Below are 17,681 nucleotides of genomic sequence, written 5' to 3' on the forward strand. Positions count from 1 at the left end.
AAAAAAAGAATCCAACCACACACACACACACACACACACACACACACACACGTGTGTGTTAAGAGGTGTATTTCACCGCGGTGACAGCGAGGACCACCGGTCGCCTTCTTCCATCTCTGAAACATCTCGAAGATCAGATCTGGACGAAGAAGAGCATCCAGAAGGCTGCAGAACCCTGGTCTGACAGGTCAACCGTGCTTCCTCGGACTATTATTATTAACTTCTGAAAATGAAATGAGGATTGTGTCCTGTTGCAGGAAAAGAAGCCAAAAAGGGAAAATGTGAAAAATGTGAAAAACGTTCAACAGACGGAGCATGTTTTTGTAATGCCTCGTCTGGCCACAAGGGGGCGCTGTTCTCCAGGTGAGGAGAAAATGACTCATAATAGGTTTTATTCCCACAGAATGGGAACGTTGCACATTCTAAATCAGAGCGTAGATTAAAAAAAACAACTTTTAAATTAAAGAAAATAAATGAAGTTGAATAATGGACTTTCTGAAAAAAAAAAAAATATTGTGCATTTTTCTTTACAAACTCAATTAAACAGAATTTTATTTTTAGGATTTAGCATGCCTGTGTTTTTTGAGCGTTTTTTTATTCTCACTGCAATAATTCACACAACTGCAGAAGCAGTTAGCAATTAGCAGCAGGGTGAAAAAGTGGAAATAAATGATAGTTATACAAGCTAACTAGGTTAACTCTTGACCAGGTCAGTGCATTTTGTCATTCGTCCCGCCAAACAATTTTCTTTCTATATTTTCAATCAATATTGATTATAAAAACTTCTCATTTTTTCCTTTTGTTCAATACACACAAAATAATGTCGGTACATTTATATGATGATTTTAAACTTGAAATAAAATGCCAAAAAATGTCAATATTTAAATTGCAATTTACACAATACACCTGATCTAGACAATAAATATAAAAAAAAAAAAAAAAGGAAAATAAATGCCTTGTGTGGTTATATAATGGTTAATACAACACCGCCTGTGTGTGTGTGTGTGTGTGTGTGTTTGGGTGTTTCCCGTCCACGTTTGTCGCGTAATTACACTGCGATTAAACATCAACAGTTCCACTCACGCACCGGCGCGCCCTCGTACCTGTGCAGGTGAGAAAACAACGCACCTTAACACACACACACCTTGCCATAAGGTGTGTGTGTGTGTGTGTGAAGGTTTGGCATGACAACAAAAACAAAAACCAGGATTATGAATGAATGTTTGTGGAATGTCCCGTACACCGGAAGTAGTGATAGGAATTAGTAAACCGACCGCAAGTTGGTCGAATTTTAAAACTATCGCTTGAAATAAAGCATTTTTTGAGAGGACACGCGTTTCCCACTTCCGGTATCGGTCTGACAGCTCATGTATGTGTGTGTGTGTGTGTGTGTGTGTGTGTCGTCAAGGCGTGTGCCGGTGGAACCGGTTCGTCCACCCCAGGCGGAGTCTTCACCGCTGTGGCCGCCGCCGCCGTCAGACGGGCACCGCGGCGCGACGAGCAGGGACCGGACGCTGGAAGGCTTCGCCATCAGATGTTCCTGGAGGTCAGTTTCTTCTGCTTCCTGTCAGGTGACTGAACCTCTCACACACACGGCGTCCCGTGGGAGACAAAACATCCGTTTTCTGTGTGTACTTATGTGTTAATCATCAATTATAAGTTAATTTCCATGCAAATATTGATAGTTGTTGTGCCGCGGATTCGGAGGTTGTGCCCCGCCGGCGCCTCCGATCGGTATCTCCTCCAATCAGGAGGTCAGAGCAGCCGTTAACCGGCTCTCCTAATGCCTGCCTTGGCAACCGGGACGGGGCAAATGTGGGCAGAACTCTCTGGGAGAATGTTTGAAGGCCAGGGTAAGGGAAGTGTCCAGGCAGCGCTGCAGTAGAGGCACAGCCAATCAGAGCTCCGCAAGGTACAGCCCTGGAAATTGGGCACTTGAAGAGCATTCTGAAGTCTGTCCACAGGTCTGCAGCAACCTGGAGTCCACAGGTCTGCAGTAACCTGGAGTTCAGGGGTCTGCAGCAACTAGGAGTCCCCAGTTCTGTAGCAACCAGGAGTTCATAGGTCTGCAGCAACCTTGAGTCTCCAGGCTTGCAGCAACCTGGAGTTCTCAAGTCTACAGCAACCTGGAGTCTAGGGTTTTGAAGCAACCTGGAGTCCGCAGGTCTGCAGTAACCTGGAGTTCTCAGGTCTACAGCAACTTGGACTCCAGGGTTCATAAGCAACCTGGACTCCAGGGTTTCGGAGCAACCTGGAGTCCAAAGGTCTACATTAACCTGGAGTCCACAGGTCTGCAGCAACCTGGAGTCTCTGGGACTGCAGTAACCTGGAGTTCAAGGGTCTGCAGCAACTAGGAGTTCTCAAGTCTACCGCAACCTTGAGTCCACAGGTCTGCAGCAACCTGGAGTTCTCAGGTCTACAGCAACCTGGACTCCAGGGTTCATAAGCAACCTGGAGTCCACAGGTCTACTGCAACTTGGGGTTATTGCATTCCTCCTCTTTGGCTCTCTGACTTTGGCCATCAAACTACTGCCTCCGGCCGCAGGAGACAGTAGTTTGCGTTCTCCATCCACGTCAATCTTGGCCAGATTCTCACAGCTCCCTTTTGCCCCCACTATAAATCGCCTACTCTCTGCTCGATCTGGTCTGCCCTCTAGTGGACACGCTTGGTCACTTGAGGTTGCGCAAATAGTTTTTGTTTTTGGATGATGCGAGAGGTGCGGCTCCAGCAGAAGACTCATCCACTCTGGTTACGTCACATGGCTGTTCTTTCTCACGGCATCCTGAGCGAGGGTGTGGATCAGCGACCTGCTGGAGAAAGTTTTGGGTGTGGATTATTTCTCCTGTTTTGGTTAGGAAGAGGAAACACCCAGCCGGAGAAACCTGTTCCCGGTTTCCCGCCCTGGAGCCTGGAGACAATTCCTGGAATACCTGAGAGAGAGATGGCAGATTCACCTGAGCAGCCTTTACTTCAAATAGAACATCTCCCGATGTTTCTTTGACCAAGTACTTTCTACGGTACTCTCCTGTTTTCTGTGGGATGCCTGACTCCAAGTACTTCAGAACAGTTTTGACATACTTGTACTTCAGTGGAGTATCGCAGATAACACCCTTCATGACACCTGGAAAAAGTTTTCTAATGCACTGGTCTAAATGCAACTAGGGGCCTTCTTGCCACTTCGACCTTCTTTGGTTTCTTTGACCAAGTACTTTCCATGGTACTCTTGTTTTCTGTGGGACGCCTGACTCCAAGTACTTCAGAACAGTTTTGAAATACTTGTACTTCAGTGGACTATTGCAGATAACACCCTTCATGACTTCTGGAAAAAGTTGTCTGATGTACTGGCCTACATGCAACAAGGGGCCTTCTTGCCACTTCGACCTTCTTTAGTTTCTTTGACCAAGTACTCTCCTGTTGTCTGTGGGACGCCTGACTCCAAGCACTTCAGGACAGTTTTGACATACTTGTACTTCAGTGGACTATTGCAGATAACACCCTTTACAACCAGGGACCTCCTCGCCACTTTGGCCGGAAAGGCTGAATGTATTCAGGCGCTTGTTTTTGTGTCTCATAGGTTTTGATCTGAGACGATTCCTGGACACCGACGAGACACGGACAGCATCGTCATGGTAACAAGCAAGCTAACAAACAAAGAGTAAACCTGCGTCTGAAACTCCTGTTTTCTAAAGGCTTGTGTCTCCTCAACCACAAGCATCACCGCAGGGGGCGGAGCCTCTCCGACATGCTGACCCTGGACCAGGCACCTGATGGCGTCGTTTCAGGCGTGGAAGGCAACGCTTCGGCCAATCAGGCGACACGTGACGGTAAGAACCCTGGGTTTCTGCTCCGGATTTGTCAGAAGATCTTTACGAAACAACCCACTTCGGGTGGGAGGTCATGCTTTCAGGCTTTGACTGGCCAAAAGATGAACCAATGAACTGAACTCGGGATTTCTCCGTTGACCAAACGTTTCTTCTTTTAAAACCACGAACTAGAGAATCGCAGTCGACAACACAAACCGCTAGTTCTGTTGTCATTTTCAGGAGGTCGTCCGTCAACGTCTGGAGCTTTGACACTGATGAGACCGATCGATGACAAAGTCGGGATGCTCACCAAGAGCCGGAGTCGGAGCCTGGAGAACCTGGACCACAAGAGCCTGGACGCTGTGAGTTAGAAACGACCGATCAGCGTCTTACCCGAGGAAACTTTATCCTCTAGACAGAAGGAGTCATTTGGAGTTGACGTGGTATTAAGCCCAAACCTCACCGTCATCGTTTGTGCTTTAGATGCTGAAAGACTCCTACAGCAAACTGTACAACGCCAAAATCAAGAAGTTCATGAGGGACGACTCGCTTGATGGGGAAAGAGGCGTCGTGAGCGCAGAGGTAACGGCATCCGGCGCCTCCAAGGTCAGCCTGAAACACGACCCGGGGCTGCCCCGCCTGGGGGTGGACTTTGGACTCTTGACCTCAAAGAAGTCTGACAGTGACTCGGACGACTCGGACATCGGCGAAGTCACATTCGCTTCAGATGGGAACAATCTGAACCTTCCGCCTCTGGGTCTCGGCATGAACGGTCCGGGCAGAGGCCAGGGGCCGGACCTCCGCATGGCCAGGACATTCACGGGCGGTCCAGACGGGGACACCGAAGCTTCCGCCGAAGGTCCATCGGTCGACCTGACGATGCCGAAACTCGAAGGACCTCAAATTGGCCTGACAAACAGTGGAAGAGTCAAAGCTCCAGAAGTAGAGGTGAGCAGTGGCAAGGCAGGGGTCAGTCTTCACGGCGGAAACATCACAGGTCCTCGTCTTCCCAGTCTCAGCACCAAAGCAACGGACAAAGAGTTTACGATGCCGAAATTCAAGGTGCCAGACTTGGGTCTGTCTGAACCTCTGGAGGTGGTGACTCCAAGGACAGATGCTCCTGGTGTTCCACAGGGCAAAATTGGTCTCAAGTATTCCAAACGTCAGAAAAACCCAGACTTAAATCTGGATGATCCCTCCAGCTATATCGGGTCGCCCTCGCTGGCACCGGCTGGAGGCACCTCCGATTTTGGTATCGGTGTTCCGCGACTCGATCCAAAAGGGACAGATGTCGTCGGGCCTTCGGGACGAGTCAACGTGCCGCTCGACAAGGAAAGAGTCGACGTTACAGCTCTAGATCTGAAGGCGGATGCCCCGTCGGGTGAATTTGAAATGCCAGAGTTTGGGCTATCGGGCAAGAGTGGCGTTGGTGTTAAAACCCCAGATCTCCGTGTCAAAACACCAAAGATAGGAGGGGAGGCCTCGGCAGCTAAGATAAATCTACCCAAAGCTGGACTTCCAGGAGCTCCCTTATCCACCAACACGCCATCTGTTGGTCTTAAAGGCCCCTCAAATGGGAAATACAAACCTCCAAAGTTCAAAATGCCTAAATTTGATTTACCAGACATCCAAGTTCCAAGTTTTGATGGCAATTTCGAGGGACCGGACGGGAGCTCGATCGCAGATGCGGATATCAAAACGCCCTCCGGTAAGTTAGATATTAATGCTGATGCTCCGTCTGGCAAGTTCAGATTCCCAAAGTTTAAACTCTTTGGCCAACTGCCCAAGAAAAAAGACCCGGAAGTCGATTCAGGTCAAATTCCCGAAATAACCTGGAAATCTCCGAGCTTATCCAGCGTGGACCTTGCGGCTCCAGATCTGAACCTGCACTCTCCGGACGTAAATATCGGTTCACCCTCGGGTAAAATGAAAATGCCCAAATTGACCCCACCCAAAAATCCAAACGTGGACATTAACATGGACTTGGGAATACCGGACATGAGTTTAAAAGCTCCAAAGATGAAGGGGAGCTTGGACACCCCTGACTTGGCCCGACCAAAAATGGACCTTCAAGCTCCAAACATAGATCTTGCAAACTTAGATGGCTCAGACATTGATCTGGGCAAGCCTGATGTCAACCTCGAAGGTACCGGGGTTGATTTGGAGATGCCGGATGTTGATATTGGTGGACCATCTTTGAAATTCAGAAAGCCAAAACTGAATCTGCCCGACTGGGGGATTTCTGGTCCAAAGTTAAATCGTCCTAACATGGACGTCGAATCTCCTGACGTAGATTTATCTGGTCCTAAACTCAGTGCACCAGATATCAGAATGCCTGATGCTGGCCTGAAAGGCCCCAAGAAGGACATGAGTCTGAAAACACCCAAAATAAGGGGTACCTTTGATAGCCCGGATTTGGATATGCCAAATATGAAGCTTAGAGCTCCTAAATTCGATGTGAACACGCCAGATGTCAACGTTGAGTCTCCCAAGGCAAAACTGAAAATGCCTAAATTCAATATGCCTAATTTTGACCTTCCTGGCTTTAAAGGGCCTGAAATTGATGGGGGTTTAGATGGTCCAGATGTTCATGTTAATGTACCGAAAGCCAATATCAGTGGTCTAGATGCTGATTTAGGAATGCCAGATGTCGACATGACCGGTCCATCTGGAAAATTCAAAATGCCAAACCTGAATATGCCTGATCTCGGTCTCTCCGGTCCAAAGTTAGAAGGTCCAAACTTGGATGTCCCTGGTCTGGACATGAAGTCACCTAACTGGAGTCTAAAAGCTCCAAAGATAAAGGGTGGAATTGATACCCCTGACATGGACATACCGAACCTGGATCTTAAAGCTCCCAAATTGGATATGAACGCACCAGATGTCAACATTGGCTCTCCTAAAACAAAATTCAAGATGCCCAAAATCAAGATGCCAAAGTTCAGCAGTCCCGGCCTCAAAGGACCTGAAATTGATGGAAACTTAGATGGTCCAGATTTTGATATCAATGTACCCAAAGTCAATGTGAAGGGTCCCCATGTTGATTTAGGAACGCCAGATCTCGACATGACCGGTCCTTCGGGAAATCTCAAAATGCCAAACCTGAGTATGCCTGACATTGGTCTTACTGGTCCAAAGTTAGAGGGCCCGAACTTGGACCTAAAGTCCCCTAACCTGGATGTCTCTGGTCTGGACATGAAGTCACCAAAGTGGAATCTAAAAGCTCCAAAGATAAAGGGTGGAATAGATACCCCTGATATGGACATGCCAAACCTGGATCTTAAAGCTCCAAAGTTAGATTTGAACATGCCAGATGTCAACATTGGCTCACCAAAGTCTGATTTCAAGTTGCCCAAATTCAGCATTCCTAGTTTTAAAAGACCTGAGATGGACGGACACTTGGATGGTCCGGATGTGGACATCAGCGTACCTAATGTCAAAGCCAGAGGTCCCAATGCTGATTTAGGAATGCCAGATGTCGACATGACTGGTCCATCCGGAAAATTCAAAATGCCAAACCTGAATATGCCTGATCTCGGTCTTTCCGGTCCAAAGTTAGAAGGTCCAAACTTGGATGTCCCTGGTCTGGACATGAAGTCACCAAACTGGAATCTAAAAGCTCCAAAGATAAAGGGCGGAATTGGTACCCCTGACATGGACATACCGAACCTGGATCTTAAAGCTCCCAAATTGGATATGAACGCACCAGATGTCAGCATTGGCTCTCCTAAAACAAGGTTTAAGATGCCCAAAATCAAGATGCCCAAATTCAGCATTCCTAGCCTCAAAGGACCTGAAATTGATGGAAACTTAGATGGTCCAGATCTTGATATCAATGTACCCAAAGTCAACGTGAAGGGTCCCCATGCTGATTTAGGAACGCCTGATGTCGACATGACCGGTCCTTCAGGAAAACTCAAAATGCCAAACCTGAGTATGCCTGACCTTGGTCTTTCTGGTCCAAAGTTAGAAGGCCCATCCCTGGACCTAAAATCTCCTAACCTGGATGTCTCTGGTCTGGACATGAAGTCACCTAACTGGAATCTAAAAGCTCCAAAGATAAAGGGTGGAATTGAAACCCCTGATCTGGATCTTAAAGGTCCCAACTTTGATGTGAACACACCAAATGTCAACATTGGTTCACCCAAAACAAAATTCAAGTTGCCCAAAATCAAGATGCCCAAATTCAGCATTCCTAGCCTCAAAGGACCTGAAATTGATGGAAACTTAGATGGTCCAGATCTTGATATCAATGTACCCAAAGTCAACGTGAAGGCTCCCCATGCTGATTTAGGAACGCCTGATGTCGACCTGACTGGTCCTTCAGGCAAATTCAAAATGCCAAACTTTAATATGCCCGATCTCAGTCTTTCTGGTCCAAAGTTAGAGGGTCCAAACTTGGACCTACAACCACCTAACCTGGATGTCTCTGGTCTGGACATGAAGTCACCTAACTGGAGTCTAAAAGCTCCAAAGATAAAGGGTGGAATTGATACCCCTGACATGGACATACCGAACCTGGATCTTAAAGCTCCCAAATTGGATATGAACACACCAGATGTCAACATTGGTTCACCCAAAACAAAATTCAAGTTGCCCAAAATCAAGATGCCCAAATTCAGCATTCCTAGCCTCAAAGGACCTGAAATTGATGGAAACTTAGATGGTCCAGATTTTGATATCAATGTACCTAAAGTCAACGTGAAGGGTCCCCATGCTGATTTAGGAACGCCAGATCTCGACATGACTGGTCCTTCAGGAAAATTCAAAATGCCAAATCTGAGTATGCCTGACATTGGTCTTTCTGGTCCAAAGTTAGACACTCCAAACTTGGACTTAAAATCACCTAACCTGGATGTCTCTGGTCTGGACATGAAGTCACCAAAGTGGAATCTAAAAGCTCCAAAGATAAAGGGTGGAATTGATACCCCTGATATGGACATGCCAAACCTGGATCTTAAAGCTCCAAAGTTAGATTTGAACATGCCAGATGTCAACATTGGCTCACCAAAGGCAGATTTCAAGTTGCCCAAATTCAGCATTCCTAGTTTTAAAAGACCTGAGATGGACGGACACTTGGATGGTCCGGATGTGGACATCAGTGTACCTAATGTCAAAGCCAGAGGTCCCAATGCTGATTTAGGAATGCCAGATGTCGACATGACTGGTCCATCAGGAAAATTCAAAATGCCAAACCTGAATATGCCTGATCTCGGTCTTTCCGGTCCAAAGTTAGAAGGTCCAAACTTGGATGTCTCTGGTCTGGACATGAAGTCACCAAACTGGAATCTAAAAGCTCCAAAGATAAGGGGCGGAATTGGTACCCCTGATATGGACATACCAAACCTGGATCTTAAAGCTCCCAAATTGGATATGAACGCACCAGATGTCAGCATTGGCTCTCCTAAAACAAGGTTTAAGATGCCCAAAATCAAGATGCCCAAATTCAGCATTCCTAGCCTCAAAGGACCTGAAATTGATGGAAACTTAGATGGTCCAGATCTTGATATCAATGTACCCAAAGTCAACGTGAAGGCTCCCCATGCTGATTTAGGAACGCCTGATGTCGACATGACTGGTCCTTCAGGAAAATTCAATATGCCAAACCTGAACATGCCTGATCTCAGTCTTTCTGGTCCAAAGTTAGAAGGTCCGAAATTGGACCTAAAATCTCCTAACCTGGATGTCTCTGGTCTGGACATGAAGTCACCTAACTGGAATCTAAAAGCTCCAAAGATAAAGGGTGGAATTGATACCCCTGATCTGGATCTTAAAGGTCCCAACTTTGATGTGAACACACCAAATGTCAACATTGGTTCACCCAAAACAAAATTCAAGTTGCCCAAAATCAAGATGCCCAAATTCAGCATTCCTAGCCTCAAAGGACCTGAAATTGATGGAAACTTAGATGGTCCAGATCTTGATATCAATGTACCCAAAGTCAACGTGAAGGCTCCCCATGCTGATTTAGGAACGCCTGATGTCGACCTGACTGGTCCTTCAGGAAAACTCAAAATGCCAAACTTTAATTTGCCTGATCTTGGTTTCTCTGGTCCAAACTTAGACGCTCCTAACTTGGACCTAAAATCTCCTGATCTGGATATCTCTGGTCCTAAAGTCAGTGGTGGAATAAACACACCAGATTTTAACATTCCCAAGACCGGCCTAAAAAGCTCCAAACTGGCCTTCAATGCACCAAAGGTAAATCTAGACATGCCATCAGGTAAAATGAAAGTCCCAACACTGGAAAAACCAACGGCAGACCTTGATGCTCCAGATCTGGATCTAAACATTCCCTCAGGAAAGTTCAAAACGCCCAAGTTGGATTTTTCAGGTAAGCTGCCAAAAGGACCAAATATAGGCATCAACGCAGACCTGAAGTCACCAGACTTTAGTCTCAAAGCACCAAGGATAAAGGCTGACACTCCCAAGTTTGATGTCAACACTCCCGATGTCAACATCGGCTCCCCCAAAGCGAAGATGACAATGCCGAAATTAAAAGGTCCTAAAGTCGATCTCCCAAGCTTTAAAGGACCCGGGATGGATGGGGATTTAGATGGCCCAGGTTTTGACATCAACACCCCCAACATGAACCTTAGAGGCCCAAAATCCAGCTTCGAAATGCCTGATGTTACGTTTGGAAACCCACTGGGAAAAAGTAGAAGTCCACATCTGAAAATACCGGAAGTGGGGTTCTCTGGTCCAAAGCCGCATGACCCAAACTATGATCTCAGTTCTCCAGCACTTAATGCTGCATTGCCAAAAGGACCAACGTTGAACATGAAATCGGGCCTGAATCCCCCAGATTTGAATGTCAAAGTACCAAAGATAAGAGGTGCACTGGATACGCCCCAAGTGGACTTGCCAAATATGGACTACAAGACTCCAAAATTAGACATCGACATACCGGATATCAACATAGGCTCTACAGACGCAAAGTTCAAGAAGCCAAAAGTGACAGGGCCTCAGCTGAAGCGCCCTGGAGTCAATCAGCCGGAGCTCAATTTACCCGATGCCAATTTCAAAGGACCAATGAATGTAAAGCCATCACAGCATAAGGGGACTATCTCGAGTCCAAATGTTAGTGCCCCTAAAGTGAACATGGGCATGCCCACCGTCGGTAACCAGGGTCCGCAGCTGCACCTAAAGACTCCAGATCTTGACATTGACGATCCTTTACTTCACTTAAAAAAGTCTTCCAATCATAAGTCGGACTTCACGGGGTTGAACATGAAAATGCCTGCGCTGGACGTAGACGGAGATTTCAGAGGTCGCGACAAAAAGACCAGAGCGAGGACAAGCTACCCTGTGGTAGATGGCAACTTCAGCCACGACATCGATTTCAGCCGCTCCGATCTCAACATCGATGACTTCACGGGACGGCATCATGTGCCAAGAGCGAGGGGTTCCACTCCGGGTGTCCAAGCGGAGCGTAGCCACGGTCATGCGATCTCCCTTTCTGGTGTCAACGTCCCGGACCCCGGGCACAGAAGAACACTCCCTGCTGGAGACATCACCGTACATTCAAGACCTCAGAGAATGATGCCTCCTGGAAGCGGTGCATACTTGTCAGCTTCCCAGAAGTCAAGGCCCAAAGCACCCGACAACCAAGATGGGTACTATGTCACAGTGTTCCCCAGACACAAACCCAGTCAGAGCGCGCAGAACCGCAAGAGCGCCACTCTGGGGGGGCTGGACTTCCGCTCGGAAAACATCACCCTCGAAGTTCCGCGGGGGAACGACCTGAAAGGGTCGACGTTCTACTTCTCTGACCTCATATGAGGGCCGTGTCAGGAGTCTGAGACGAGGTTTAGTGACCGTGGTGGAACGATACGTGGATTTTTCCGTGTGACGATGTAAACGTAAGTTATTTTCACGCCCATTTATAATGAAATTGACCTCTTTTTCCCCCTTTTGACAACCAGTGTTTGTGATTGGTGACAGTGTCACATATGAACAAGTACATATTGTTTTTTGCCAAATAAAAATCATATTTTTATATTATGAACAAACTAACAGCACTTTAGCTAAATATGTGTGTTAAGTATTTTGGTGTTGATGGTTTTGTATGCTGTAAATGTTGTAAAAAAAAATAAAGATATCTCATCTTTTTTCCCCCTTTGAATTGTGGACAACAGAGGATGCTGAAGTTGTATGGCTCTAGTTGCAGGAAAATGACCAGACTTCTCTTCCTTTGGGCTGCTCCCTTCAGGGACCACAGCCAATCACCTGCCTCCATCCAACCCTCTTCTCTCATACCGACCAACTTCTTGTTCTCTTTGCCCCCATCCATCATTTTGGATGGGGGCAAAGGGGGCCCCCAAAAGGGGGCATCGACACCAAAATACTCAACACACACATCATGATGACTTGTATGCTCGGTTGGACGGTCTCCAAACAAGACCGTCCAACCAAGCATACAAGTCATCATGCGCCCTTTGTTTTGCCTTTGCCACCTTCACCTTGCGCTGCCTCTCCCTGTACTCCTGTCTGCTCTCTTCAGCCCCCACAGTGTCCCACTTCTTCTTTGCTAACCTCTTTCTCTGCATTCACACCTTCACTTCTTGATTCCGCTACCACCAAGTTTCCTCATCTACCCTCTAGGCACTAGGCACTCTCGCCTACCACTACTTTGCAGACACCGATCTCTTTCAGATGACATCGTCACCGACCTCTGCTCCTGTAAGTCACTTCACGTCCCTGCTTCTTCTGGAAGATCTTTTTTTTCTATTATTATTGAATTGAACATAAATAGTACACACAAATATACAAATGTACAAATAAACATGGCAAGGTGGAACTGAATGTCAATGAAACAACCAGGGATGAGGAAGCAAAGGACATAAGGACATTTGTTCTGTATGGAATCAGAAGTTAATAGTTTTAACGGTTTGTGAGAAATTTATAATGCTAGACAAAAAAAAAGAAATTAAAAGGAAATGATTAAATAAATAGATAGACAAATAAAATTAAAACGAAAAAAAAAAAACTTGCAAAGGGAATATAACATATAATTAAGTTGGCGGTTCACAAGGAATCTCAGACATCGAACTGTATATTTTTTGGATTTTTCCACAAGTTTTAAGGATTTTTTTATATAATTCAAAATCGTTTATGAAGAAATTAAAATTTGGGGAACATTTTTGCATTCTGTTTTTGTGAATGAGGAACTCGGCCAGGCCTAAAATAACATTGACACAGAGTTCATCTCTTTTGTTGCTTAAAAGTAAAGCAAATGTTATGTCATCTCTTGAGGCTTCTTCTGAAGGATAGAAATCATGACAAGCATCTGGTTACCTTTCCAGACGCTACCCTTGGAGACATCTGGATTCGAGGAGTACACTTGTGCCACCTTGGGGCTCCAACGGGGAAAATTATGAGAAAAAAAAACCCAAGCTATTTGATAATCATACGTTCAATAGGTTTATCAAACAAACATGAAGGAAGAATATTAAAATAGTCGTTTGCGTAAATACTTCAAACCAGGTTCAATTTATTGAATTATATTGCTAAATAAATGTTTGATGCATAATTACCGTTAAAATTATTCCAGGAAATAACTGTAATTAACATCAATGCCTCCCCAAATTGATTTCCTGACAATTTATTTCTTGACAAACTTTTTAATTTAATGTGTTCAGAAGATTCTCTTTATGTTGATGGTTTACGTGTATGTTGTCAGTTTATTGGCATTGTGGTATAATAAAAGTATTTATTAAGCTGTTATTTTGAAAAACGGCCTCATCCCCCCGAAATATTTAAACAGAAACATACAAGATAATATTTTGACCCTTTCATCTAAAACAAATAAACAAACAAAAAAAAAATCAGCTGCCGGGGTCACTAAGCGACGGATGTGACGTCAGGAAACGCTACAACAACCCGGAAGCACAACCGCCCCGGTAAAGAGGCGACCTCCCCCGTGGATGTCACTAATGTCGGCGTAAACATAGAGGGGTCCGGCCGTTTTGTCCCGTTTTTCTTCATCCTGTTTGTCCACCCTTGACGGGAAAAATGCTGCGTTTTTCTTTGTTCCTCTGTGGGAGAGGAGCCGCCCGGAGGGTGAGTGAAGCTAGCAACCTGCTAGCAACCTTCAGCACCCGCTACATCGGAATAGCACTCACTAGCAGTTGCTAACACCCGCTATGTGTCATTAATGGAGGCTAGCAGTCATTAACAGCAACTTGTCATTTGTGATTAGCAAACGTTAATAGTTGGAAGTTGCCTTTATTTGTTATTAATAGACGCTAGAAGTCACGAGCAGCTGCTAACATCCACTAGCAGTTGTTAGCCGTAGCTATCAGTGATTGTCATTCATATGGGTCATAGATGCTAGCAGTAACTAGCAGCTATTAGCTTTCGCGAGTAGCCGTTAGCAGCCACTAGCCGCCTCTAGCATTCACTTTAAAATACGGTCATAGTTTTATAATTCAACTCGAATGTGATTTAAAAGTAAGAAAAAGGGGGGAAAAAAGTCCACAGTCAATTTCATATTTTTGTCTCTCGGTCACAACATTTATTTATAGATGCTGCACGGATGCAAACGTGTCGGTGACCTCACTGAGGTGAATGTAGAGACATTTGTTTAGAGTTATCAAAATTATTATTATCTTTTTTTCTCCGTTACCATTTTCAAAGAGTTTAGAAGAAATGTGTTGCCAGTTAAATTATTTTTCTGGCCCATTTCTTCATTATTTATAATTTTCCCCGTTTTACTGCTCATAATGAAGGCTATTAAAAAAAATAATCACCATTTAACATGAATTATTTCACTACGCGGCGGCAAAAACACCAGTGTGCTCGGCGCTGTAAGCAGGAAGTGCTTTTGTTGGAAGGAGAACTCCTTCCTGCCGAGTGCGACGACTGTTCACCATCTTGGTAGACTTTTTATTTTTTATTTCTCTCTAATTTGACGCTTTCGTCTGGTTCTCAGTTCTCCTCTTCGCCCTCGGCTGAAAACCTCCTACCGGCCAACTTACTGCTTCCGACCAACCTGGTGGACCCGACTCGCTCCAGTAAGCACCAGAGCGTCTACCGCTTCTGCATCTAAACAGGTCAAACTCCACGTGGTCTGTATTTGTGTCTCCTCGCAGAGCGTCCCCCTCCTCCTCCCGACTGCCCGCTGGAGCTTCTGAGGAAGTGCGACGCCGCCGTCCCGTCCCACCTGACCCCCCTCCGTGCGTGGGTGGAGACCCTGGAGAGGCCGGACGGCGAGCCGGTGGGCCTGGCCGAGCTCCACCCCGACGTCTTCGCCGTCCCCCCGAGGTGAATCCGACCCCCGGAGCCGGCGGAGAAGGTTAAAATCAACGAGCTGATGGTTTTTGGGGTGTGGCGTCTCCTCAGGCTGGACATCCTGCACGCTGTGGAGGTCTGGCAGAGGAACTTCAAGAGGATCGTGAGTCACCGCGACCGTCACGGCGCCGTCTAGCAACAGTCCCGAGGAGGTAAACATTTCGCCTGTGGTCGTTTCAGAGTTACGCCAACACCAAGGTGAGGTCAGAGGTCAGGGGCGGAGGAAGGAAACCTTGGAACCAGAAGGGAGGGGGGCGAGCTCGGCACGGCAGCATCCGCTCGCCCATCTGGAGGGGAGGTGTGTGTGTGTGTGTGTGTGTGTGTGTGTGTGTGTGTGTGTGTGTGTGTGTGTGTGTGTGTGTGTGAGGACATTATTCCTTATTTGATGACCCCCACAGGTGGCGTCTCCCACGGCCCCCGGGGGCCCACCAGCTTCTACTACATGCTGCCCATGAAGGTGCGGGTGATGGGGCTCAAGGTGGCGCTGAGTTCCAAGATGGCCCAGGTGGGTCTGCCGCTAGCGGCTAATCCTAGCCTGTTCGATCCTGTTGTGTTTGTCGATTGGTCGTTACCGTGGCAACCTAGACGCTTTCGAGGGAAGGTCTTTAGATTGAGCCAAGGAGCCTGCAGTAGCGGGTTAGCTCAGTAGCTAATGCTTAGATTCAATCATTCATCCCAGCGGTTGTTAGCTAGGTAGCTCACGTTAGCTCGATAGCTATTGCTGATGATTCGTTCGGGCACGTTTCAGCTGATTTCAGCTGTTCAATTAAAGTTAGTTCAATAGCTATTGTATGGATTCATTCATTTATCCAGCTGATGTTAGCCAGGTAGCTAATGTTAGCCTGGTTGCTATCCCTTATGATTCATTCATGCATGTTCCAACTGATTTTAGCCATGCAGCTAAAGCTAGCTCAATAACTATTGCTTATATTCATTCGTTCATTCATTCATTCATTCCGGCTGATGCTAGCCACACACCTAGCGTTAGCTCAGTAGCTATCACTTATGATTCATTCATATATGTTCCAGCAGATCTTAGCAATTCAGCTAAAGTTAGCACAATAGCTATTGCTTACATTCATCCCAGCTGATGTAAGCCAGATAGCTAACGTTAGCTTGGTATCAATCGCTTATTGCTCATTGATTCAGGTCCAAGCTGATTTTAGCCAGTTAGCTAACTTTAGCTCGGTGGCTATCGTTTCCCATTCATACATTCATCCCAGCTGATTCTAGCCAAGTAGCGAATGTTAGCCTGATATCTATCGCTTATGGTTTGCTCACTCTGGTTCGAGCTAACGTTAGCCACGTTGCCGTAGCGCGTGTGTGTGTGTTGGTGACTAAAAGCAGGTTGTGTATGTTTGGCAGGAGGACCTTCACCTGGTGGAGTCCCTGGAGGTCCCGACCCCCGACCCCCAGTTCCTCCTGGACCTGGTCCGACAGAAGCACTGGGGCGAGTCGGTGCTGCTGGTGGACGCGTGGGTACCCGAGCTAGCGGGCGTCCGTTAGCTCCCCGGCTAGCGCTTCAGCTTCTTCTCCGCTTTGCTTCCAGGGAGGAGGAGCTTCCCGAGAACCTCCTGCGAGCCTCCGCCGCGCTCAAGACGGTCAACGTCATCCCCGCCATCGGTCAGCGCTCGCCAGCGTCCCGCCGCCGTCCTTCCACGGAGGGTTTCTGACGTCTCTGTGATCCACCAGGTCTGAACGTCCACAGCCTGCTGAAGCACCAGACGCTGGTCCTCACGCTGCCCACGCTTCGCTTCCTGGAGGACAAACTGCTGTGGCACGACCGCCGCTTCTCCGCCCTCCACCCCTTCAGGCTGCCGTACTCGGACCTGCCTTAGACCTCCAGGAGCCGCCGATGAGCAGATGTTCCAGGAGAAGAAGAAGAGGAGAACCTGTGAGAGCGTGATGTTCTCGCCCCGGATCTCCTGGAGGTGTGAACATTTCCCTCAGATCATCGTCGTCTGCAGCCTCCATTGAGGAGAAAACGAGACAGCGATGGGGGGAAATAAACAATGTGGTTGCCGTGGAAACATCAAGCGGCGCCAAGAAGGAGATTTGGGGAAATGTGAGAAAATAAGTCCTTAAATAAACATTTTTTTCAGTTGCACATATAAATGTGGATATGTATACTAGAAGATGATGCAGCCTCAGGGCGGCACTGGCCCGTGCCTCTCCAAGCCTACCTTGGGTGGACACGGAGCAGTGCCTCCCTGAGTCGTCCCAAGCCCGGATAAATGCAGAGGGTTGCGTCAGGAAGGGCATCCGGCGTAAAACTTTTGCCAAAACCAAATATGCGAGTCAACCAAAACTATACCATACCGGATCGGTCGCGGACCGGGTTAACAACAACCGCCATTGGTACTGATGACCTACAGGGTACTAATGGAAATTGGGCTACTGTGGGTCGAAGAACAAGAACAAGAAGAAGAGGAGGAGTGCGTGTTCGGAAGCAGAGAGAGAGGAGGAAAGGAAAGAGTCTGGGACTGAGAGGAGGGACTTTGAATGTTGGGACTATGACAGGAAAAGGTAGAGAGTTGGTGGACATGATGCAGAGAAGGAAGGTGGATATACTGTGTGTCCAGGAG

General features: G+C 47.0%; 2 protein-coding genes across 2 annotated transcripts; both read left to right on the forward strand.

Annotated features, from left to right (window-relative positions):
- Positions 1–38: 38 nt before the first annotated feature.
- LOC147228444 (uncharacterized) lies at positions 39–12,058 on the forward strand. Its single transcript, XM_086156554.1, has 7 exons — positions 39–187; positions 258–363; positions 1,409–1,546; positions 3,576–3,630; positions 3,714–3,825; positions 4,045–4,166; positions 4,288–12,058. The coding sequence occupies exons 4-7, from the start codon at positions 3,628–3,630 to the stop codon at positions 11,584–11,586; spliced, it is 7,536 nt and encodes a 2,511-aa protein (XP_086012680.1). The 5' UTR covers positions 39–187; positions 258–363; positions 1,409–1,546; positions 3,576–3,627; the 3' UTR covers positions 11,587–12,058.
- A 1,623-nt stretch (positions 12,059–13,681) lies between these two features.
- Positions 13,682–17,211, forward strand: mrpl4 (mitochondrial ribosomal protein L4). The gene is made up of 9 exons (XM_086156555.1): positions 13,682–13,866; positions 14,738–14,819; positions 14,898–15,069; positions 15,148–15,199; positions 15,277–15,394; positions 15,495–15,601; positions 16,462–16,571; positions 16,646–16,719; positions 16,789–17,211. Exons 1-9 carry the CDS (start codon positions 13,819–13,821, stop codon positions 16,932–16,934), a joined length of 909 nt encoding a protein of 302 aa, XP_086012681.1. The 5' UTR covers positions 13,682–13,818; the 3' UTR covers positions 16,935–17,211.
- Positions 17,212–17,681: the final 470 nt, after the last annotated feature.

This window comes from Fistularia commersonii, chromosome 12, assembly GCF_037954325.1.
Source record: "Fistularia commersonii isolate RoL2024-O1a breed Wild chromosome 12, RoL_Fcom_v1.0, whole genome shotgun sequence".
NCBI lineage: Eukaryota > Metazoa > Chordata > Actinopteri > Syngnathiformes > Fistulariidae > Fistularia > Fistularia commersonii.

What these genes read in the sequence shown, in the direction of transcription:
- LOC147228444 (XM_086156554.1), top strand. An exon ending in CAATCAGGCGACACGTGACG is followed by an intron (nt 3,826 to 4,044) that starts GTAAGAACCCTG and finishes TGTCATTTTCAG; the next exon opens with GAGGTCGTCCGTCAACGTCT. An exon ending in ACCACAAGAGCCTGGACGCT is followed by an intron (nt 4,167 to 4,287) that starts GTGAGTTAGAAA and finishes TTTGTGCTTTAG; the next exon opens with ATGCTGAAAGACTCCTACAG.
- mrpl4 (XM_086156555.1), top strand. Translation starts at nt 13,819, where the DNA reads ATGCTGCGTTTTTCTTTGTTCCTCTGTGGGAGAGGAGCCGCCCGGAGG. An exon ending in GGTGGACCCGACTCGCTCCA is followed by an intron (nt 14,820 to 14,897) that starts GTAAGCACCAGA and finishes GTCTCCTCGCAG; the next exon opens with AGCGTCCCCCTCCTCCTCCC. An exon ending in GTCTTCGCCGTCCCCCCGAG is followed by an intron (nt 15,070 to 15,147) that starts GTGAATCCGACC and finishes GCGTCTCCTCAG; the next exon opens with GCTGGACATCCTGCACGCTG.